Raw genomic sequence first — 23,192 nt, 5'->3', positions numbered from 1 at the left:
GCTAACGGGCCGAGAGCTCAGACCCTTCCCCAGCCCATCCCGAGGCCAGGCCAGTGATGTGGGAGGTCAGGGGTCAGTGAACCTCTCCTGTAAAGGGCCAGAGGAGCAAGTTAGTCTTCGCAGGTTATCTAGACTCGATGCAACCACTCCACTCTGATGTGCCGATGAAAGCAGCACAGACAAGACACGGAACGGGCCCGGCTGTGTTCCAACAGAACTTCACCGACAGAAACAGGCAGCCGGCTGCATCTGCTCCAGACGACCCCTGTCCTAGGTTGCAGTCACCCCAATCAAGCAGCTGAGGAAATGGAATTTGGTGTGTCAGTACTTGCCTATTAAGTTCGTCCTCCTTCCCGATTTGGTATTTTTTGTCTCCAATAGCCAGGACTCGGTATCTGCGTAAGAAACAAGAAGAAAGCGTGTCTGTGCAGCACAGCACACCTTCATGGACCGAGGCTGCAGCACGCTCATGATGGCCATTTACTGGCTGAACCATCTTTCAAAAATGTTATATTTGCCAAAATTCAAACATGTACATATACTGGGTTGGCTAAAAAGTTCATTTGTTTTTTTTCCATAAGATGGCCCTAGTAGTGCTTAGTTGTCTTTAACTTCATTTGAAACAATTTTGTTAGATTGTATTGTGACAGCTGTCATATCAGTGTGCATTTAAAACATCAAAATTAGTGAGTTTTTGTGCAGCCATTTTAACATTGAAGATGGAAGAAAATATACAACATTTTTGGCATATTAGGCTCTATTACTTCAAGAAAGGTAAAAACTCAAATACAAAGAAGGATTTGTACAGTATATGGAGAAGGTGCTGTGACTGATCAAACACGTCAAAAGTGGTTTGCAAAGTTTCATGCTGGAGATTTTTCACTGGACGATGCTCCACGGTCAGGAAGACCAGTTGAAGTTGACAGCGATCAAATCGAGAAGTTAATTGAGAACAATCAGTGTTATACCACGTGGCAGATAGCTAGCATACTTCAATATCCAAATTAATAAGGTTATTAGTGAAAATGAAAAATGTGTCTTTTATTTTATGGAAAAAAACTACATGGACTTTTTGGCCAACCCAATAAACTAAAATGAAAATATACTGTCTTCTGTTCATCAAATAAGAATGTTAAAAAATGAGGGTTGAGCCCTGGCCAGTGTAGTTCATTTGGTTCGAGTGTTGTCCCCTAACCAAAAAGTTGAGGGTTCGGTTCCCAGTCAGGGCACACGCCTAGGTTGCAGATTCAATCCTTGGTCTAGGCACATACAATCCCCTGCTCAGGCGCATGCAGGAAGCAACTGGCTGATGCTTCTCTTGCATCAATGTTTCTCTCTAGCCCTTCCCCTCTCTCTAAAAGCAATGAAAAAATGTCCTTCGGTAAGAATTAAAAAAAAAAGTCAAGGACTGAGAAAACAGGGAACAATCATTTACTGACAATTATGAAATGAGATGGGAAAATGGTAATAGGCAGGTAGCTACTATTAATTGCAGGCTTATTATGATTAAAAATGAGCACAAGAAAGACTGGAAGAAATACCCAAAAGAGGAATGCCTATATTAGGTGTTGGAATTACAAATTATTGCTCCTTTTTTTAAAAAGCTTCATGTAAAGTTGATTTATTGTGTTCATACCAAGCAAATAAACACAAGAATCACAGAACTGACTTTCCAAAAACTATTGCCATTTGTAGGCCATTTCATTGGTTTCTGCAAAACTGAAGTCAAAATTCGTCTTTGCCATAGTAAATGTTTCCTAAAATATAGTAACAAGAAAAAGCATCTTTACAGAAAAACAAGTCAACTATTTTTAGTCAAACAAGAAAATATTTGGAACCATTTTTGTTTTTGCCTTGCCTGCCAGAATGCTAAAGAATAAATTTAGAATTAAACTGTTACAACGGAAACTTTTTCTTTCCTCTAAATGGTTCACTCCTTTAAATTCTTTAACTATCTTCTTTTAAAACTAAAAGTTGCCCCAGAACTTCACTGAAAATCCATGGCTATACAAATTACATGCAGGTGAACAGGGCATGTGAAATATAAACTGTGCCATTGGGTAATCTGGGGAACATTTTACTGCCATTAATAAAACCAAAACTCCCCAAATAGCTAAAGGGCGTCAACCCTGAAAACGACTACGAATCACTCCTTAGGCCTGGCACATGGCAGGTGCTATACAAATTATTTGTTGAACAAATGGAAAGATGAGGTTTCTAACAGAAACATGGACGGCTAAGTGCAAAGGTATTATAAATGCACACGCAGAAACTAACTGATAAATGCCGTCTCCTTAGGGTCATTCAGAAGTCCAGGAGCCAGAGAGACTGTCTTGAGGATGGTGGAGAGAGGGGATTCACACTGGGATTAAGCAGAGGCAATGGCCTGGTTCACAGAACACGAGATTTTAAAATCTCTACAGGGTCCTGTGTTCAAACCGAAGTGTGTCTTTCTCCAGAGGCTGAGAGGTTGAGTTGGAAACTGCAGGGCTCCAATCTTGGCCCTGTTGCTCACAAGCACTGTGACCCTGGGCAAGTTAGCTACATCTCAGAGTTGCCTCCTGTGGAAAATGAGCAATCTCAGCAAAAGCGCACCAGCCACCCGAGAGGGGCGGAGTTAAGTCAGTGGCAAGGCCTGCAGGGGAGGGCGAGTGAGAGTGCCTGGGGGCTCTGGAAGGCAGGGCCTCCCCATTCCAAGTCACTGGGAGAGGCCAGGCGGCCCAGCGGCGGGAGGGACAGCAGGGGCAGCTGCACAGCTGAGTGGGACTATTGGCCTGTGGCAGTCCCCGCCAGTGACATCTTCTCATGCCCCACGAAGATCACACAGAACCTTCCTGGAAGGACCTTACCTGGCAAAGAGCTCCTGGATTGTGTCTGGGATTTCAAGGTTAGGATTCTTTAGGGATGAACTAAACTTCTCTTTAAGCTTCTCCACGAATTCTTTAAACTCGCTGGCACAAACCTTTCAATATGAGAGAATATGTTAAGCCTTTTCTCTCCCTGAAGGGAGGTTTCAACAAGATATGTCAAGGAAAATCTCGTGACAAACTCTCATGGCAGCCACCTCCCAGAAGCACAGTGCCGCTCCTCGGCCCTCTGGCCTCCTCAGCCCACCGAGTCCACCCGGGAAGCAGACAGATGCTCGAGGATTTGGCACACCTGGTACCAACAAACAGCCGAGCCCTCACAACCACACCACCGCCTCTCTCTTCCAGCCCCAGGAAGACCCAAACTGTCCTGCCCAGGCCCCGGAACGCCCACTGTACCCCAGCCCCGCCAGCAGGCCTGCACTCCCGTCACCTCCCCACTCCCAGGTTCTTCCCTGGCTCACGCTGTGTGAGCCCACCTCCTTCATCTCCTCCAACCTGCCCCCTGCCGCTCAACCTCGGACCCCAAACCCGTCCCCTCCTGCACACCTGCACCGAGACCACCCCATTCCAGACCAGAACACCACGTGGCCTCCTCACTGCCCTGCCACCTCCAGTCTCCCCTCCGCAGTGTGGCCAGCACACGGACGGCGCGTCCAACACGGGGTGAGCTCACTCCTTCGCTGCTGCATCTGGCCACGGCCCTCCCAACACTATGCGCACAGGCCACCTCGCTCCCTCTTCCTTCACGGCCTTTGCCTCAGCTGGCTCATCTTTAGAGTCTGGGTTTAGTGGCTGCACTGAACCCCTCTGTAGTGGGCGCTGTTGGTCGCCCACTTTCTCTATCCCCATCTTGCTCAGGAGTGGAGCCCACTCTGACGTGGTTTGGGGAGCATGTGCACTCAGCCCATCTGGATGAGTCAGGATGGGGCTAGGCTAATGACGACAATCCCAGGGGCTTCTGTGAAAGGCTGCCCCCTCCCTGACATGAGGGCCCAGTGACCCCAGGGCACCCCCTTTCCCCATGTCTTCTGTCGTCGGGTCCGTTGTGTAGACCTGCACCCCAGCAGTCAATCAGCAACCAGGAGGTGACTGGCATGAGGAGGGACAGCAGGCTGCTAGGGACCAGAGAGCAGTGACAGAACAAACCTGGGTCCTGATGGCGTCTCTGCTTTACTGCTCACGCCCACGACTGCCTACCTGCAGCCTGCTGCGCATTAGGGAAAACAAAGCCTCAAGCCCCTGTGAGGCTGCCTTTCTGCCACTTGCGTGGCATGCAACCCTGGTGCTCCTGCAGGCCTGTGCTTTCCTCTCTCAGGGTGACTGCACCGGTCCGCGCAGCCCATTTACCCCTCTGCGCGTCCTGCTGCCCCGTGGCTCCCCGAGGGGAGGGCTGGGTCTCCATTTGGTTAGCCTCGCCTGGCCTGAGGCCCGGCACGCACAGACATCTGGGTCTGCAAAGATGCTTCCTTTCCCGCCGGCCACTGTTCCAGCCCCACTGGACAGGCCACTCGGAAAGAATCCCATCTCCTGTCTGCAAGCTTTCTAGGCAGCCTAGCTGCTTATAACTTCATGTCATCCGCCCTCTTGAAGAGCTGCCTTATTTCCTTAACAAGCAGGCCCCAGGCCCAGCAGCCCCGCGAAGGTGCACGTCGAATGCTGATCATCTTTACACACTAACGCTGGAGCCAGATCAGATGAAGTTCGAAGCCAAAGAACTGCCAAGTCATTTTCTCAAATGAGCATGAAGAAGCCCCATGTTCGTAAGGCTGGCAGAGGCACTGTGAGACCCGGAGGTCTGCACCAGGACCTAGAGAGACACCGCTGCCCTCAGAGCAGGCTGAGCCCAGTCAGCGAGCCAGGCCTACCTTTGGGTCTTCGTAGTCACACTTCCGACTCATGAAATCGCTGACGAGGGCCTTGTCTTGGTACACCTCGGCCAGGCACACCCTGTGGAGGTCAGAGAGGCCGGGAGTTGGAACTACGCCCGCACTCAGAACCACCAGAAGGCTCTGGCCTGTCATCTCTGGCTTTGTCTAACCATAAAGTGGGATTTACTCACCTGACTATTGTGTGACTATGGCTTTTAAAAGTGAAGGATGTGGGCTGAGCCAAACTGATTCAGCCAGGCCCGTTACCGCTCACACCGTCCACCCTGGCTTCGCCGACCTCCCGTCCCGCACGTGCAGGCAGAGACCAGTAACCCCCAACTGCCCTCATGGGACTTGGCCAAGACCAAATGAAACAACTTGTACGAAAGTGTATTGTGAACTTAAAAACTTGTAGAGGTGTGGGCACTTATTATTGTTAAGAGCTCTAACTGTCCCCACAGCACTATTTGTCCACTCCTCCAGGATGTAGAGAGCCTGACTTGCCCAAAAGGACCTGGAGGGAGAGCCAATCAGAGCTCTCTGGCTTCCTATGGGCCAAGCACTTCAACCTTCACAAAGAGCTTGCAGGATAGAGACTGTCATTCCGCTGTATAGCTCGGTGAGGCGAAGGGGCCCCTGGGGTCACACACATGCCAACGGCCAGGGCCGGTGGGGCAGACGTGGTTATTTTTGGTGTCATTATCCTGTTTGAGGGTGAGGAAGCGGCCTCTGAATGGATGGGCACCCCATCCTCGGCCTCGCTGCCCTGAGCTGCAGTGCAGGTGGGAGGCCTGGCCACCACCCCTGCAGGCCCTCATACTCCACCTCCCTGGGCTGCGGGGGGGCAAGTTGCAGGTCTCACTGCACTGCCAACTGACTGTCACTATCTACTTTGACAAAAGAAGGGGTTGGGCCAGGTCATCAGAACCCTCTGAGACAGAAAGGTTTAATATCTATGCACAGGAGACAGTGGCGTCACATGGGAAAGCCCCTTGGTATGTGTAACCCTGTGGTTCGCAACCAGGGCAGTTCAGCCCCACAGGGAACATCTGGAGACACTTTGGTGTCACATGGCGGAGGGGCTACTGGCATCTAGTGGGCGGAGGCAGGGATGCGGCTCAGCACCCTACAGTGCCGAGGACAACCTCATAGCAAAGAGTTATCTGGCCCCGAATGCCCAGAGTTCAGGGCTGGGCCTGTTTCTCTCATCTGGCTGCTGCAAGCAGCCCACTGCTGAGAACCAGTCCAGAGACAAGCTCATCACATGAGCGACCAGCCGGCGGAGGCGGTATTTCCCAGCCCTGCCGTGTTTCCGCTCCCGGCCACACTCTGCTACTGGCTGTTACACGTGGGTGCCTCCCGCAAACTCAGAGGCTCTCTGGTGCCCCCACTCGAACCCATGCCTGTGGAGGAGCTGGAAGAGGAGTCTGACGAGGATGGCGATGGCTTCCCCACCGGGCCCTGTGAGAAGATTAGGGGGAAGGGGCAGCCACATTGGCAAAAGACAAATCACAAGGGACATGCCTTGTGACCCAGTCAGCCACCGTCTCCACACGACCAGGCCCTGGCGGGGAAACTCTCAGGAACCCCAGCTGTGCTCAGGACATGGCTGAGTGCCCCTGGTCCAATGGCCCATGTCTGGCTTGTTCTCAGGCCATTAACACTGAGACGGAAGCGCTGCTCTGGAAGGCTAAAATCAGCAGTGAGGGTCGGCACATGCCTCTGCCTTCACCACGTGCTAACTGCGTGACATTCAGTAAGTCACCTGGCCTGTTTGGCCTCCAGTTCTCCATGTGTAACAAAAGGTAGCAGCACCTGCTTCACAAGGTTTCCCTAACATCTAGATAACACTTGGCGTGAGAAAGTGCCAAAATCAGGCCCGGCCCTCAATATATCAAGGACAAGCTCACCAGTGGACACTGGCACTTGGACTGAGCACTGGCCAACTCGGCATGTTCTACCAGGATTTTACACTGGACCCTTAAGCAAATGGGATGAGAGGAGAGGAAAGAATGATCTAGAAACACTGGAATAAACTCATCCTGGATATGAAAGTTCAAATAAGGCTTACTTATAGTTCAAATAGGCTTGTGGGTTTTTGACTATGAAGCGAGCTCTTCGTCCAACCGAATGAGATGTTTTATCCAAAGACTCTTCAAAGGTAGCGTGCAAAATGTCCCTCACGACTTGCCAGTGGACAAACGGGCCATTCACCTGGATGGAACACAGAGTCGGGACAGGGAGTCAGCATCCTCGGAGTCCATGCCTGGGCCGCGGACCCAGGGGAGCGGGAAAATCCGTTCTGTGGAGCCTCCCTCCTCAGGGGATGCTCCGCACTGCCCCCTGATGTTTGCTCAGTCACATCCACTCGGCACCAATGACATGCCTGGCACAGGGTGAGGTGCTGGGCAGAGCGGAATAAAGTCAGTCCTCAGAGTCCGGCGGAAAAAGTGTCTTCTGACAAACACAAGAGGTGCTCAGAGGGTGCTGGCTAGTACTGACTAGAAGGACAACATGTTAGGGGAGGTTAAGAATATATACGATGTGTTCAGTTAGAGGCCTTTACAGGCTTAATTATGGATTATGTGTGATCAGAAACATTCTGTATGTTCCATTAGCAGAAAAAGAATGTGCTAATTCCCTGGGCTGGTGCAGCTCAGTGGCCTGAGTGCCGGCCTGTGAACCAAAGTGTCACTGGTTGGATTCCAAGTCAGGGCACATATCTGGGTCGCAGGCCAGGTCCCCAGTAGGGGGTGCACAAGAGGCAACCATACACTGATGTTTCTCTCCTTCTCTTTCTCCCTCCCTCCCCCTCTCTCTAAAATATAAATAAATAAAATTGTTAAAGAAGAGCAAGTCTATTAAAAAAGAAAGAGAGAATGTGCTAAGTCAGTAGACTCAGGGGAACACTTCAGTCACACACGGGAAGGCAGAGCTGAGACAAGGAAGGGGCGGAATGATGAATTTTCTTATGGCCCCAGAATGAGGTGGCCCCAGAACACGGTGTTAGTCCAAGTGAGCGAGTGGAGGGTGTGCTGCCCTGAACATGCAGGACTCTCCTGTCTCCTCCAGCTGCATCCAGGGTGGGTGGGGGACATACCCTGACCCCCCTTGATAAAACACCCATTATAGAGGCAGAGAACACACACTGGGGACAGCAGCAGTCCCCCTAGGTGCTTCCTTGGAGAAGGGACTGGGTTGGAATTTAGGAGGGGCTGAAGGGTGAGAGAATCTGGGAAGATGGTCGAGAAAAGGGATCTAAAGAGCCTTTGGCAAAGAGCATCCTGGCACAGGACATCTAAGTGGACTTCTCTTGGCTGCCGCTGCTGAGAACAGGAAACACCAAAGGGGCCCTCGAGCAGCTGCCTAACCTATCTGCCTAGAAGTATTACTACCTGCAAAAGTCTCTGGATTGGATGATGGGGAAGCTCGCTCTTCTGCTGGCTTCTGTGAACCACCCGGAGGAGACATTCGCCCACCTGGGCCACCCCCCTGCCGTGCCACACGCAGCGGAGATGAGACCAGCACAAGCGGCGAGAACAAACAGACCACGAGTCAGCGAGGCTGCTTTGGGGAACATGGTGAGGAGATGAACTCTGGTTCAGGCTGCAGAACCTTCTTAGAGGCAGTGATATCAGAAGATAAAGGGAGTCTGCTAAACAGGGAGCAAGGCCCTCTCCACCCACCAGGGATCCAGGGACACAGGCCCACAGGACATACGAGTGTGAGGGACTGTGGTGTGGCAGGTGGAAGAGTGAACCATGAGGAAGGGGGAGAGTTAGGCCTCGGCCACTGCACCATTCCACACTGCTCCGTAAATACCGACTGGATGGTTACGGCGTGGTAGGCACCATGCTGGGGGTTACGGCAAGGAAAACCAGTCTCTCTGCCTTGAGGAGCGCCACTCCAGTGGGCCAAGAGGTGCCAGAGGCAACAGAAGCAGCATGAAAAGTATCTGTCCGAGGGACAGAGGGAGAACACAGTGATTACTTCCACTTGACAGGACCAATGAAGTCTTTTTAGAGGTGATAAGCAGCTACTGAAGGAGAAACCAGAATTTTTTAAGCATGTGAGGGTGGGAGCAGTGGAACAGGAAAGGTGAAGACAGAACGGCTTTGGTCTGCTTTGCCTGCAGCCAGGCAAAGAGTTGTAAGCATGGGCTGAAGGCTGGAAAGAAATGCGCAAACACTGGAGTGGTATTAATATGTAAGATTCTGGGAAATACTTTCCCCAGGGGCCACAGTAGATGAGATGAGAGAGGCCACAAGCCTCCCGTGGGGGTTGTACTGGAAAGAGCTCCCTGAGAGAGGGGCAAGCAAATCAGCTGGAAGGAGCAGGGGACCGGTGGGCCGAGTACCTTGGCATTGAGGATGTTGCTGGCGATTCGGCAGAGCATGAGCAGCCCGTCTTCCCGCATGGACCAGGTGACGCGCAGCCGGGTCATCCTCTGCAGGGCGCTCTGGTCCGCCTCGTCGTGGTAACGCACGCTTTTGCTTTTTTCTTCCTGGGGCTCTTCTAAGAACACCGAGGGGAGAAGGGAGGGCGCCTCCAGCACCTGGTTTGCAGCTGGCACTCTGGAGAAGGGGAGGTCCCTGCCCAGCTAGCAAAACTTGACCAAGGGTACCAGTTACCAGAATCCCCTTGTGTCCAGAAGCTATACAACTAGCCACAAAAGACTCAGCCCTTCCTGGCAATTTTTCCATGGCCGCCATCATTTCCCTTCGGTGAATTTCACCTTGAGGGACTGGGCAGCCTGAATGCAGTCTCCTGTTAGTTACCCGCCACTCTCCACTTTTCCTACTGTGGTGCTATGCCCTTTCCAGGAACCTTCACAGGGGCTTGTGGAGCAGGCTCAGGGCACGTTTGCCCAAGGGGTGCCCCCTCCCCCCGCCCCAGTCTGCTGCTCTGCAACCTCAGAGATGTCGTGGGAACTCTGGTGCACCTCGGGAACAAGGCCCATCGGTGGGGCTGCCTTGAAGGTTGAACGAGACTGAAACATCTAGTGCAGCGCTTGGCACACGGCAGCTACTAAGTGAAAAATAATAGTCACTAACATTATGGAATTATTTATTATGTGCCAAACACTGTTTTAAGCCTTTTATATATGTCAACATTAATTAAAACAATCCTTTGCAACAACCCTATAAGAAAGATGTAGTTATTACCCCTGTTTTTGTAATTGCAGGGTCTAAAACACAGCATGATACAGCAACTTGTCCAAAGTCACACAACTAAGTAGCAGACCAAGGACTTGAACTTGAGCTTGTAACCACTAGGTTTTTCAAGGTCTCCTTCCCTGGGTGGCGGGGAGACTGACAGCAGTTTCATAAGGTAGACACCATATGCCACTGCCAGTTCTAAAAGACTGTTAGTGATCTTCCAAATTAAGGCAGAAGAAAAACAGGGCAGGACAATTTGGATTCAAAGAGACACCACAACTGTATTTTGCCTTGTAAAGAATTCAGGTCTTTGTGAGCCAAAATGATAGGCAATGGACACAAGGCTGTTTGTTATAAATACTGGCCAAATAAACCACTCAAAACAGGTTTCTGGTGTGGCCACCAACTGGCAGTGACCTCGGAATGCTGCGGATGGCTCGTTGAAACACAAGAAAAACATACACAGAAACAACCAGGTCCTGTGGGGAAATAGGAACGGAACAGCCACTCTCTCTAGTGGGGAGCTCCTCAACCGCCCTCCGTAGGGGAGAACGCCCTGTTCTCCCACCCGAGCAGGCTTTTATTGGGTTCGTTTGCATAAGAATTCAGGTAAAGCTCATTAATCATTGCCAGGAAGTAAGGATCAAACAATAGATAACAAGGAACTCTGAGGGTCTATTTTGAATGAGGGTCAGATAGCTAAAGAGCTGTAAAACTTTGAGGAACAAACTTACTTTTTCCTTGGACCCTTATCATTCAGTTGAGAGCATTCTAAACAAAGCAGGTTTCACAGGATTTTACATATTCTTTCTTAGGCCTGATCACCCGGGGAACCCGCCCTTTCCAGCACAGGGCTGCACCACCCTCTGTCATTGTTTCAGGCTTAGGTGGAGCAAGGAAGTAAGGCAGCCAAGAGATTAGGAGATTTTCTCCCAGACGATGAGGACTCAGGCTTTTGTCAAAGCCAAGGGGCGAGGGTTCATCACCCCCTTTTGCTGTAGCCCCCAAAGTCCTTCCTTGGGGGCCTCCCATGTGATCGTGCCTGTCTTAGGTAGTTCCCCCTTTGGGGAACCTTACCCGTCATTGGCTAACCGACCAAGCATTGGGGGCCAGGTAGGGTGGTGAAGTAAAAGGAGCAGAAGCAGCGCTCCTGCCAGGAAGATAAGCTTTTGTCTCCTTGCTGGCTTATGGTCCAAGGTCATTCCCTCAGCCTGAGCCTTGGCGGGGGTTACAGCTTCTGATACCAGGCAGGGCGGTTCCCAACATCTCCCCCTTTTTTTGTTTTTAAAATCATTTGTGGTTGTTAAGCTTGTGAAACCTACTATTTGCTGTTTTTGAATGCGATCCCAAGAAAACAACTTTCATATACATCGCAAAGCACAAATAAGAATTAAAACAAGGATGCACCCAAGGGCTGCCATAACCCAAACTTGTAAATTCAGTCCATCAAACCAGTTTTTAGGGTTCAGCCATTGTAGATTACTGTTGAGAGTCTGGAACACCTTTTGTTCAGTTAGGCGTTTGATGTCACTGAGCTGCTGGTGGAGCTCAAGCTGCAGCTGACTGTTGTTTTCATCTGAAATAGCTAGCTATCAGGTCACTGTTAAAATACATAGACCACTTTAGTAAAATAAAAAGTGGTCTGAAAAACAGACACACCACTCTTCCTGCTGCCCTCCTTCACTGTAATACTGTCCAGAGGAAGAATCCAAAACGGCCACCTGAAACATACCAAACCTGGGAGCTTCATGAGATCTGAGGCTTAAATGATCCTGTCTTTCCTCTAATCCACAGGTGGCAAACACAAGACCTGAGGGCCAAATCTGACCCTCCACCTTGTTTCTACACGGCAGCAGCGCCGAGCTCCTTGCCCCTAGTTAAGTAGTTGCATTTACACAGCCCTAAAATTACATTCGGCCCTTCGAAGGCAACCTCGAGGCTGATGTGGCCCCTGGGTGAAAATGAGTTTGACACCCCTGCTCTAATCTAAATACATAACAAACCTTCAACTCTGGCCTGATTAGCACAAATGTAGATATTAAAAGGTAAACCAAAAGAATAATAGGATTTGGGCTGGTTATGATTGAGGATTTTGCTAAGAATTTTTGATAAGGTTTTTTTCAGTTGAGATGCAATTAGAAATTTTACTGAGGCAGCTAATGAGTGAAGAGGCTCTAAAAAAATACAGAGAATGGCTGGTGTAGCTCAGTGGATTGAGCGTGGGCTGTGAACCAGGGGGTTGCCGGTTTGGTTCCCCGTTGGGGCACATGCCTGGGTTGTGGGCCTGGTCCCTGGTCGGGGCCACATGGGGGGCAGCCACACATTGATGTTTCTCTCCTTCTTTCTCCCTCCCTTCCCCTCTCTCTAGAAGATAAATAGATATAACCTCTAAAAAATACAGAGAAAGCAGGGGGCAGCCTACAGGAAATTCAAGGGCCTCTGTCTGCCCCCTGGATTGGGGAAGTTCGGCCATCCCACAGGGCCAGCACTCGACATCAGGTGCTCGGGCCCGGCTGCGGTGAGACTGTTATGCGTCTCTGAGCCAGAACGTGCAAAGACAGGGCCTAGCAAACGCAAATGATCATAACCTTTTTTCTTTCTTTTGATCTTCTTTCCAGGGTCCTTCTTCAGCCGTTTCCGCTTCTGGCTCTTCCCACCTCTCACCCTCTGGTTCCTGTCCAGCATGGGCTCCTGGTCAACCTCAAACTGCTCGCCCCTGTCAACACGGAGCTCGGATCCCACTCTAGCTTCTCCCCAGATGCTCAGTCTGCCACTGTCTGCAAAGGACCACAGGAGACAAGCATTTCGAGATGAGCTCCGCAGAGGCCACGAGCCGAGCCAAACAAACGCGCGCAGCTGTGCTGGCCCTGAGGGGTGTGTCCCCAGCACACGTACCTCCAGCACCGAGGGGCAGCGAGCGCTTGGACAGAAAAGGCTGCAGCCTCACTGTGAGCCCGTTCTCTGAAGCAGTGTTCTCCTAAAAGACAGGCGTGTCATGGGAATGAAGCATTTGGTTTCACAAACCCCCAGGAGCCCAGCACTGCAGGCACACCGGGGGTGTGAGTGTCCGGCAGAGAGGCCCAGGGTGGCCAGGCAGTGACCACCAAGAGGCCAGTGGGGGCAGGGTCTCCTGCCCAGCCACTCCCTTATTGCACATGATTGTCTCACAGGCTTCCTTTTCTTCTTTATAAAGGAATACTTGTCCACGTCACAGATTAAATTAGAATCAGTTGAGAAAAAAACAAAAACAAGCAAGGCAGGTGTTTAAGGGGCCTGATGGGCCTCTGATACATATGGAAATAAATATTTGTGTCTCTGGTCGCTTTTGATTTTACCAACTCAGAAACTGTGAGCTGGGAAAGGGACAGGAGGATGTGGTGATGGTGGCCCCTGGGGTGGGGGCTGGGGTATGGGCATCCACACCTCAAAAGCTCACCTTCTTGGCCTTGTTGATGATATAGCTGGTCCAGATCCAGTTGCGCTTTAGGTGTCCATAGAAACTGGAATCAAGCCCAGCGGCTCCCAGACCGTCTCCAGGGATCAAGCCCTCGTCCACGACCTCGCGGCTGCCCCTGAGAGACAGGAAGTAAACAGAACACGAGCTCTCCTCGGAGCTGAAGCGATAGCCCCTGGTGTGGGGGTGGTTATTTTCCACAACTTCTACCTTCCAAGAAAAATAGTTGACAGAAGTGAAGAACTTGACTAAACCTCAGATTTTTATGTAAAACTCCCAGTTTTTGAACTTTGATAACTATTTTTTTTTAAAACGTTTTGAAAAAAGGCAAGGTTTGGCTGGGACCAGACGTGGCTGGTGGCCACCAGTTTGCAGGCTTGGGGATGCCAGCACTCCTGGCCTGCCACCTGAAGCCCGACACAGAGGAGCTGGACCCTACGGGGGGAGCATCGCTGCACCCTGCAGGTGGGGTGGGGACGCACGTGGTGTACTCCATCATGGCACACTTGCGCTCCAGATTGTGCTTGTGAATGGCACTCTCCTGCTCCTTCTGCAGACTGCCCTTGTCATCGCTGCCCTGGTCTGGGCTGCCGCTCTTCCTGACGCGCGGGTTGCGCACCACACCTGGAAAACCAAGGAGTCCTGCTGTGGTCCTGGGGAGCCACCATGTGTTGCTGGGTGGCCAGGGAAGAGTGAATTCCCTTTCTGTGTGGGGGCCCCAACCAGAGGAGGGTCTCAAACTAGTAGAACCTTTCTGCACAAAACGCCTTGTAATTAAAAGGTATCAGAGAGAGCAAAAGGAAGAGTTAAACAGTGACGGGTGAACTGAGGAAAGGGTGTGTACTCAGGGTGGACACTATTAATGCGGGTGGCCAGCAGGCAACGAAGAGCCCAGGAGGCCAGGGGAGTCATGAGCAGAGAAACCCCGTGCCTTCTTCCTGGGGGCGTGGGGGTGGGAGGAGCCCCGAGGACTTGCTGTGCACCAGCACAGGGGAAGCAGGAGATGAAAAGGACTGCACTTGGCTGTGGCTGCAGGGGTCCGGGTCAGCAAGGACCTGGACAGGCAGGAGGATGCAGCACCACAGTTTCCCTCTGAGCAGCCAGATGTTTCCTGAGTGCCCAAGAGGTGCATTCATTTAATGGAGCAATCACGTTTAGTTATTGCCCAATAAAGAAAATTGCATTTCTTGTAAGGAAAGGAAGGTTATGATAATTTGCACTGTTAAGGACCCTCTCATAACATGCTCTTCTAGAGACCTGGGCCTGGGTGGGGGAGGGGCGGTGGGGAGAGGCCACGACCCCCACCTCTCGGCCCACTTTACAGAGCCTTCTGAGTCAAGCTTCGCCTCAGCCCACAAGGCGGTGGTGGTGTTCCCAGTTTAGAAAGAAAGACACTATGAAACACACTGTTCTAAGGTTGGAGGTTACAAAGAGCTTGTCCACAGCCATGTGTTTGAACAGACGGCTGACCCCAGGGAGACTTCATGCCGTGCTTCCCATGTGCATCACATGCTGCTCATGAGAAATGCAGGTTCAGGCCAGCCCAGGTCTGCTGAGTCCGGGGTGCTGCCTGGGACCTGCGGTTTGTGTTTCAGAGGCCCCAGGGGCTGCCCGCACACTCGGGTGTGCCGGAGCCCCCACTCTACAGGACGCCTATGCCTTCTTATCCGGTACTCTTCCCTCAGTCCTCGGGGCGGAACCCCTCCCATGTTTGCTAAATGAAGAGACGATCAAGGCCTGATTAATGGATTCAATAAGTCTTCCACATTTCTGCTCGTGAACACTAAAAGAGATGGATGGATTCACTAACTGTCAAGTCTGAAAAGCTTTGATGCAAGTAACATACTGGCTCAGAAATTATTATCTAGGTATAAAATGCAGAGGAATTAGAGAACTTTAAAAATCTTTAATGGTAAAAGCCTTCTTTGCTAATGAATGCCAGAGGAGTCTGTGAAACGTAACGTCTTAAACTGCCTGGACCCATTGAAGGCTCTAAGTACCCGGTGCTTGCTACCCTGCTGGCACCGAGCAGTTCTACCGAACAGTGCGTGAGCCTTGCTGCTCGAAAATCAACGTGCAATGCTGACCTTGCAGCTCTGTGACAGGAGGAGGAGGGCCAGGGTCCTCTCCTGGGTTCCAAGTGAATGCCCACCCCTCTTCTCCTGGTAGAAGCAGCAAGAAAAGACCAGATGAAAACTGGCCTCAAGGACAGAATGTTGGACTGGAGGCCCTTTAACATCGCAGACCCTCCACTCACTGGATAAGCATTTGTAGGAGCCGCTGGGCACAGACACTCTGAGACACCATGGGGTAGTAGCCACATTTCCTGTGCTCAAGAAATCCATAGAATGAAATAAGAGGATGACAGCAAAGACGCTGGAAGAGGAGACACTTGGAGTAGGTGTGGCCACCTGCAGGGTGAGCACGGGTTGGGGAACCTTCTGGGGAGAGGGAGTGAATGAAGGCAAAGGCCTCACCCGAAGCCCCACTCGCCCCCGGCCCCCACCGGCAGGTCTGGCAGTTCTCCCGCCCAGTCTGTCCCCTCTGTCACTATCGTCAACACACACTCTCTCTTGGACACGAGTCACAGCCCCTAACTGGCCTTTCTGAGCCTATTCTTGTGCCCCTCTGCCTGTTCTCCAGGGCGAGCTCTGAAAGACATTAGTGATCTCGACCCTGACTGGTGTGGCTCAGTTGGTTGGATGTCGTTCTGCAAACCAAAAGGTCGCAGGTTTGATTCCTGGTCAGGGCACACGTCTGCGCTGCAGGTTTAGTCCCTGGTTGGAGCGTGTACGAGAGGTGACTGATGCTTCTCTCACACTGATGTTTCTCTCCCCCTTTCTCCTTCCCTTCTCCCCTCTCCAAAAACAAAACAAAACAAAAAAAAACCCCTCTTTTAAAAAGACATAAGCGATTTTGTTACTCCTTGCTTACACCCCCAAGATGATCTCCCTGCTCTTAGAACAAACCCAGCAGCTGACTGTGCCCTGCAAAGTCTCTGGAGTCTGGCTTCTGCCCCTTCCTCATCTCAGCTGCTACTCCCCTTCCCATGCATGCCAGCCTCTTCTGCTTCCCCAACCACACTTGGGGCCTCTACACTTGCCGTCCCCTGCCTGGAAGGCTCTCCCCCAGCTCTGTGCACAGCTAGCTCAGCCTCAGCCTTTAGAACTCAGCTCAACTGTCTCCTTCTCAGAGAGGCCGCTCCTGAGCACCCATTCCGATGCCCTCGACTCATCGCCCTGAGTGCCCTCGCCCTGTTTATTTGCTCCGCAGCGCTCTTCACAGCCTGGGTCTGTGTGGTGTGTGTGTGTGTGTGTGTGTGTGTGTGTGTGTGTGTGTCTTCTCCATGAGAACAGAGTCTCATGAAGGCAGGGATAAGGTATGCTCTCATTGCTCACGGTCAGGCACATGAAGTGACACACCAAGGGGTTCGAATACCTGCTGAATGAACACGCACATAAAGACCAGGTGGAGTTGCTTGGGCTTAATTGGGGTGAGGGGACTAGGACCCCTCCCCATTCAAGGCCTACCACTCGACTCCAGGCTCCCGGAGAGCAGCCTGAAAACGAGGCGAGGTCTTTCCTAGCTCCAACTCCAGTTATCCCACAGAAAGGAGGGAAGCAGTGAGGCCCAGCAGAGAGAGATGGTACCTAAAGGGGTGTTGAGGCAGACGCACTGCAGATCAAACCAATAGTTTTCCACATCCTGCATTGAGTCCAGGACATAAAGACGCCTTTCGAAGGGCCGGCTGCTGCGGGCGAGGTTGTAATGTGGGTCACAGATGGTGGTGTCAACGATGGCCGCATTCTTCTTCAAGAAAATGAAGACCTACAAGGAGACAGGGATGGGGTGAGGGGAGAACCTCAGAATTAGCCTCGGGTTAGCTGTCTGGACACTGCATAACAGTCAGGACCTCCTCCATTTGGGCTTGAAAGATGTTACCTGATCTTTGTCCTGAAACTTTTCTGTGGGGCCAAACTGTAGCAGCCCCATGTAGCACAGCCTCTGAAGGCTCTCCAGCACGGAGAACACGTACCGCCTGGAAAATAGGGGCGGGCAGCACCCAATCACACCACACTCTCAGCCGTGGTTGGGAGACGTGCATCTGGGGTGAGGCACGCACCTCGCTACCCTCCCCTCTTCCAGCTGGCGGACCTGGAGGACAGGCCTCGGGCCCACGCTGCACTGAGGCCCAGAACCCCTCCCCCGGCAGCCAGCAAGGGCACTGGAGCATCGGTTCTCCACTGGGGGTTTGGATCAGAACAAAAATGTAACAAGGACAAAACCATACTAGTTATACTTGAAGTCTTTATCAGATTTTACTTTAAAAGAACCTTGAAATGAAGTAATACAATTTACCAGCCCACACTTCATTTACCCTGGCTTTATCTAGGAGGCTCACAGGTAGCTAAATGAATGAAAACCTTGAGTCTTTACAAGTGGCACGGCAGACACCCTTCCTCTCCCTGGGAAACGACTATGCAGAGCCCTAACTTCATGGAGCTTGCTGGGACCCTCACCTCTTGTACAGAAGCTGCTGCCGGATGGGCCTGGGAAGAAAGCGAATCAGTGTGTGCTTCTTCAGGGGGTCATTCAGAAACTCGTCAAGGTTGTCCACCTGTGAGGGGATTTTCAGGTTTAGTTCACCCTTAAGACCAGAGTGAATTGCAAGAATTGTGAAAAAACACTGTTCTTTTCTGGGCTGCAGCATCTCAGAACCTGCCCATCGGTCCCATGGTGATGGCACCCCCTTCCTTCCTGCTGTCCCCAAACTTCCCACACCTCTGCTTTCAGTCTTGTCACCCCATCTACCAAACTGCTGGGTGTAAGCAACAGGTGCCCTCACATGCTGCTGCTGGGCACACGAACTGCTAAAACCTCTCGGGGATGACATGGACATAGATTCATTTATATTGAAAAAAGACAAAAGATGGAAGTATAGGTAAATGCAGTACTTGGGACCTCCCACAACCACATCAAAATTACAAGTAAACTATAAAACAACCATCACTCAGAACCTCCTGAAGTCTAGCTGAACAGAAGTCCTACAACTAAGGATATAAAAAAGCTGCCACGCTGGGGTGGCGGAGATGCAGAACGGGTTGGTTCCACACCCACACGTGGTGGAGAAAAACTGGGAGGGATATTTCAGCTGTGGTATTTCACCTGAGGAGGGAGGGGTCCCAGCCCCACATCAGCCCCCAGCCCAGGATTCCGGTGCTGAGAAGTCCACATGACTTCTGACTGTAAAACCTGGCTGGGATTATGGCCGGGCGAGAGGATGGGCTTCTGGAGTCCCGGGCACTCCTCGTCAAGAGCCCACGCACAGACTTAATTGGACTCACTTGCTCTGAGCTCCAGTGCCAGGGCAGTAGTTGGAAAGACACCAGGACACACAGGAAGAAACTGAAGTATCTGGCATCAGGGTAAGAGTTGTAGGGTCAGCTTTCTCCCAGGCAAAAGTGCTGGCAGAGGCTCTCCACCCCAGAGCTGGCAGGTAGGGCGCCATATCTGAGTCTTCTTCAACCTGGCTCACACTGTTTGCACTGCCCTGGTCATTTGCTGAGACCCCGCCCCACCCAACTTGTGGGCCCACCCAAATTGATTCCAGTGCCTTTTCCATATGATCGGCCTCTCTTGGTTCATGCTTCATACTTTCCTAAAATCCATTAAACATGTAGCATCTGGTTTCAGCATACTCTGTATCTCTTGCTAAGTGGCCCCAGATCTGAGACTAGTGGCAGTGGACCTTGGTTCTTAGCTTGGCCTCTCCTGGGCACCTCCAGGCCCAGCACAAGTGGCAGCTGACCTTGGCCTGCACCTCCCAGGAGGCCCCAGAGCCAGTGTACCTGGTGGACAGGTTCAGACGGCATCCAAGCGTCACCCAACCACCTGTACAAGTGACACCCCCAAGGAGCAGACTCAGCAGGCACCAGAGCCCTGCTGAACAAAGTCCTGCTCTGTGGGGTCAGCTCCTGCAGTGCTGATCCTCCATGGTGGTGGCAGCCAGTCCTTGCAGCCATCAGCCTGGGGGTAATTCCCTCCTACTGCGGTGCCAACAGTACACAAGGCTTAACTTTAATAAGAGGGGGCACACAGCCCACATGTGGTGGGTACATGAGAAGTCTCCAGCTTGGGTGACTGAGGGGGAGGCTGTGCCACTAGACACTTCGGGACACCTGCTACATTAGGCCACTCTACCAAGCCTGGGAGACATAGCAGCTCTACCTAATACATAGAAACAATTACTTTAAGTGCCAATGGATTAAATACTACAAGAAAAAGACATATGGAGCCCTAGATAGTGTAACTCAGTGGATTGAGTGCTGGCCTGTAAACTAAAGGGTCGCCAGTTCGATTCTTAGTTAGGACATGTGCCTGGGTTGTGGGCCAGGTCCCTGGTTGGGGGTGTGCGAGAGGCAACTTGTTGATGTTTCTCTCACACATCAGATATCTCTATCCCTTTCTACTCTCTCCCCACCCTCTCTAAAAAAAGACTTACAGAGGCTGAATAACAAAACTCTTACATTTGCTATCTTCAAGAGACACTTCAGATCAAATGACACACAGACAGAGAGTAAAGGGATAGAAAAAGGTATTTCATGAAAATGGAAACAGACAAAAAGCTGGGGTAGCAGTACTAACACCAGACAAAATGGACTTTAAAACAAAGGCTATATAACAAGAGATGAAGAAGGACGCAGCAATTCCACTTCTGGATATTTATCTGAAGAAATCCAGAACACTAAATCAAATAAAGACATACACATTCCTGTGCTCACTGCGGCATTATTCAGCCATGATAAGGGAGCAACCTAAGTGTCCGTCAACTGATGAGTGGATAAAGAAGTGGTGCATACATACCGTGGAATGCTCAGCCATAAAAAAGAATGAAATCTTGCCCTTTGCAACAACATAGATGGACCTACAGGGTATTGTGCTCAGTGAAATAAGTCAGAGGAAGACAAATGCCATGATTTCACTTACATGTGGAATCTAAAAAACAAAGTAAGTGAACAAGCAGAAGAGAAACAGACTCACAGATACAGAGAACATTTTGACAGTTACCAGGTGGAAGGGGGACTTGGGAGACAGGTGGAAAAGGTGAAGGGATTAAAAAGTGCAAATTGACAGTTACTGAACAGTCAAGGGAATGCAAAGTACAGCATAGGGAATGCAGTCAACATTATAATAACGATGTATGATGATGGATGGGTACTACATTTATAGGGGTGATCACCTAGTAAGTTATGTAATACCTAAACACTGGGCTGTACACCTGAAACTAACATCATATTGCAGGCCAACTGTAATTTAAAAATAAAAAATTATTTAAAGTAAAAACAACAACAACAACAACAACAAAACGAAGAATGCTGATTCCCCCCGAAGCCAGTGATTCTATTCCTACCCTTACTAAAAAACTTTGGAGCTCCCCATGAATATGTGTACTGAAAGGTATTTGCCACATGTCATTTGTAATACTAAGAAACTGGAATTTAATTGTCCAAGAATAGAGGATTGGTTAATTAAATTAGGGTATATGAATAAGAAGGAATTTACTTAATACCAAGTTAAAACTTAATGATGTAGAAAATGCAATACATTGTTCAGTGGAAAAAAACAGGTAAAAGAGTAAATACGGTATAATCTCAATTCAGTTTTTTAAAAGAGAGAACCCTCATACACACAGACACACACGTGTACACAAACACAGCCTGTGAAACAAAGGCTAGAAGAAAATGTACTCAGAACACTAGCAGTGATAGCTCTGAGTGATGAAGTTAGGGGCAACTTCTGTTATCTCCTTTTTCTGTATTTACCAAATTTTTAAAATCATATTTTATTGTTACATCGTAATTATTTGTCCTTCTGATGACTGATCTATCTAGAAGAACAAGTCTTTGACCTACCAACCAACCAACCATCTATCCAATCTCCTATCTCTCATCCATCCATCCACCCACCCACCCGCCCATCTAGGCAACTCCAAGTCCTGAAGTATTTTCACCTGACCGGTGAGTGCAGGCCTCCCGGCCTGGAGTTGAGGCCAGGCCCTATGATTGCTTGGGAGTCACCGATACCTTGTAGCTGACTTGCACAATCTGGACAAAGATGGAGAGGGGTAGGCAGAGGAGACAGTCGCTAACGAGAGCCCAGCCGATGCCAAAGTCCCGGTGGACTGGGATGGGAGGGACAAAGCGCGTCCACAAGGCTTCGTCCACATACACTAGGAGAAAATCAGAGATGGGGTCAAGTCATGATGATGGTGTCACCTCCTAGTAGGTTATGGTTCTCTTAACCATGAACTTCAACAACACTACTCCTTAGGCAGGAAGCCCAGAGGTTCAGAAAGTTTGGATTATGTCATTATTTTGATCAGGGCAGTGTGGGTATTCTGCCAGTTCAGGTGATAAGGACAAGGACCCATCACCATTCCCCTTTGAACCCCGCTGTTGCTTGCCCGCCCTGGGGCATCTCACCTGTCTCTACGGCAGGCTCCACTTCCGCCTCCAGGACCTCACCATCTTGGCTGTCCTTGGGCGGGGCCTCAGAGGAGGCCTCCTGGTCTTTTCCGGAGGAGGGCGGGGCTCCGGTCTTGCTTGGCTCCTGCTTTCCTGTTTTCCTGTCAGTGATGGGGCCCAGTTTCTCTACCTTGCTGGCAGCAGGATGCCCATAGATCAGGTACCACAGAAACATGTGGACCACCTGCAGGCGAGCCATTTTGGGCAGAAATCCTAGAGAACGCCCAAGTCCAGGAACTGAGACAAGGAAGGAAGGAGGAAAGAGTGCTTGAAAAGTCCCAGATTCAAATCAGTTCAATTCATTAAAAAACTACTATGTGCCCCTATGTCTCAGGTGCCAGAGAGACAGCAAACAGTCTTACTCTTAGGGAAGTTACTTTCTAGTGGGAAAGGGAAGATAATACCAAAATACCTAAAATAATACATCAGATGGAAACAGATGGTACAGAAAATAAAGCAAGGAAGGGAGAGGAAGGTGAGGCCAGGAAAGGCCTTGCTGGGGAGAGGTCTTGAGTGAAATCCTCAAGCCAGTGACTGGGCAGGCCACGCAGAGACCCTGGGCTGTGCGACCCAGGCCCAGGCAAGGTGCCTGGGGTGGGTGTGTGCCCGAGCGTTCCGGGAAGGGCCAGGAGGTGGAGTGTCAGGGCAGAGCAAAGGAGGAGAGCACAGGGGACGATCCAGAGGGGGATGGAGAGGGGAGCCACTATGGGGGGCCTGACAGACCTCCACACAGAACTCCTGGCTTGATGCGGGTGGCGCAAAATATTCCAAAATGTAGGTTCCTTTAAAGTAGATAATTTCAAAGTTGATACAAATAAACCTTCCCTTGGCCTTCCCCAGTGAGAGAACAAGTGCGAGTCAAGGGAGACATAGGAACAGGGCAGTAAGGACAAGCGACCAGAGGCCCCTCGGCACCCCCATGCCTGGCCCAGCGGGGAACGGCACTCACTGCCGTTTGTCTACTCGAGTGCCTGTGCTGCACGGCTGCACACGCGCACACTGGCGTCTGTCTTCCTTCAGTCTGGACTTGCTAACCATGGGGCTGTGCCTCGAGAGTGAAGGCTGTGCTTGTGTGACTGGAACCTCTGGGAAAAGAGGCCACAACTGACTCTCCTGTCTGGGACCCCTGAGTTGGCTATGCCCCCTACACATTTTTCTGCCTGATAGAGGCCTGTGCCCTGATGAGGCACCTTGCCCTCCCCACCAACACCCGTCTGTGACTAGGAGAGGAGCGACACCCTCGATTAGAAAACCCTGCTACCGAACGTGCCCTGCACATTTACATCAGAGCAGCTCCATGGGGGATGCGGGAGGAG

At 50.9% G+C, this 23,192-nt stretch overlaps 1 protein-coding gene across 1 annotated transcript in view; it reads right to left on the bottom strand.

Moving 5' to 3' along the window:
• The window catches only part of GTF3C1 (general transcription factor IIIC subunit 1), a 75,849-nt gene that overhangs the window by 11,059 nt on the left and 41,598 nt on the right, over positions 1-23,192 (bottom strand). Inside the window, exons 15-28 of the mRNA XM_045848849.1 lie at positions 21,835-22,113; positions 21,436-21,581; positions 17,872-17,969; positions 17,294-17,390; positions 17,002-17,179; positions 13,834-13,975; positions 13,334-13,469; positions 12,793-12,874; positions 12,486-12,674; positions 9,096-9,253; positions 6,810-6,952; positions 4,736-4,817; positions 2,850-2,962; positions 333-395 (exon numbers count right to left, since the gene is read on the bottom strand). Coding sequence (XP_045704805.1) covers positions 333-395; positions 2,850-2,962; positions 4,736-4,817; positions 6,810-6,952; positions 9,096-9,253; positions 12,486-12,674; positions 12,793-12,874; positions 13,334-13,469; positions 13,834-13,975; positions 17,002-17,179; positions 17,294-17,390; positions 17,872-17,969; positions 21,436-21,581; positions 21,835-22,113 — 1,906 coding nt within the window. The remainder of the gene's footprint in view (positions 1-332; positions 396-2,849; positions 2,963-4,735; positions 4,818-6,809; positions 6,953-9,095; positions 9,254-12,485; positions 12,675-12,792; positions 12,875-13,333; positions 13,470-13,833; positions 13,976-17,001; positions 17,180-17,293; positions 17,391-17,871; positions 17,970-21,435; positions 21,582-21,834; positions 22,114-23,192) is intronic.

Source organism: Phyllostomus hastatus, unplaced genomic scaffold, assembly GCF_019186645.2.
Source record: "Phyllostomus hastatus isolate PE091 unplaced genomic scaffold, TTU_PhHast_1.1 phas_contig_64, whole genome shotgun sequence".
Taxonomy (NCBI): domain Eukaryota; kingdom Metazoa; phylum Chordata; class Mammalia; order Chiroptera; family Phyllostomidae; genus Phyllostomus; species Phyllostomus hastatus.
This window is presented reverse-complemented; position numbering and strand designations above follow the sequence as displayed.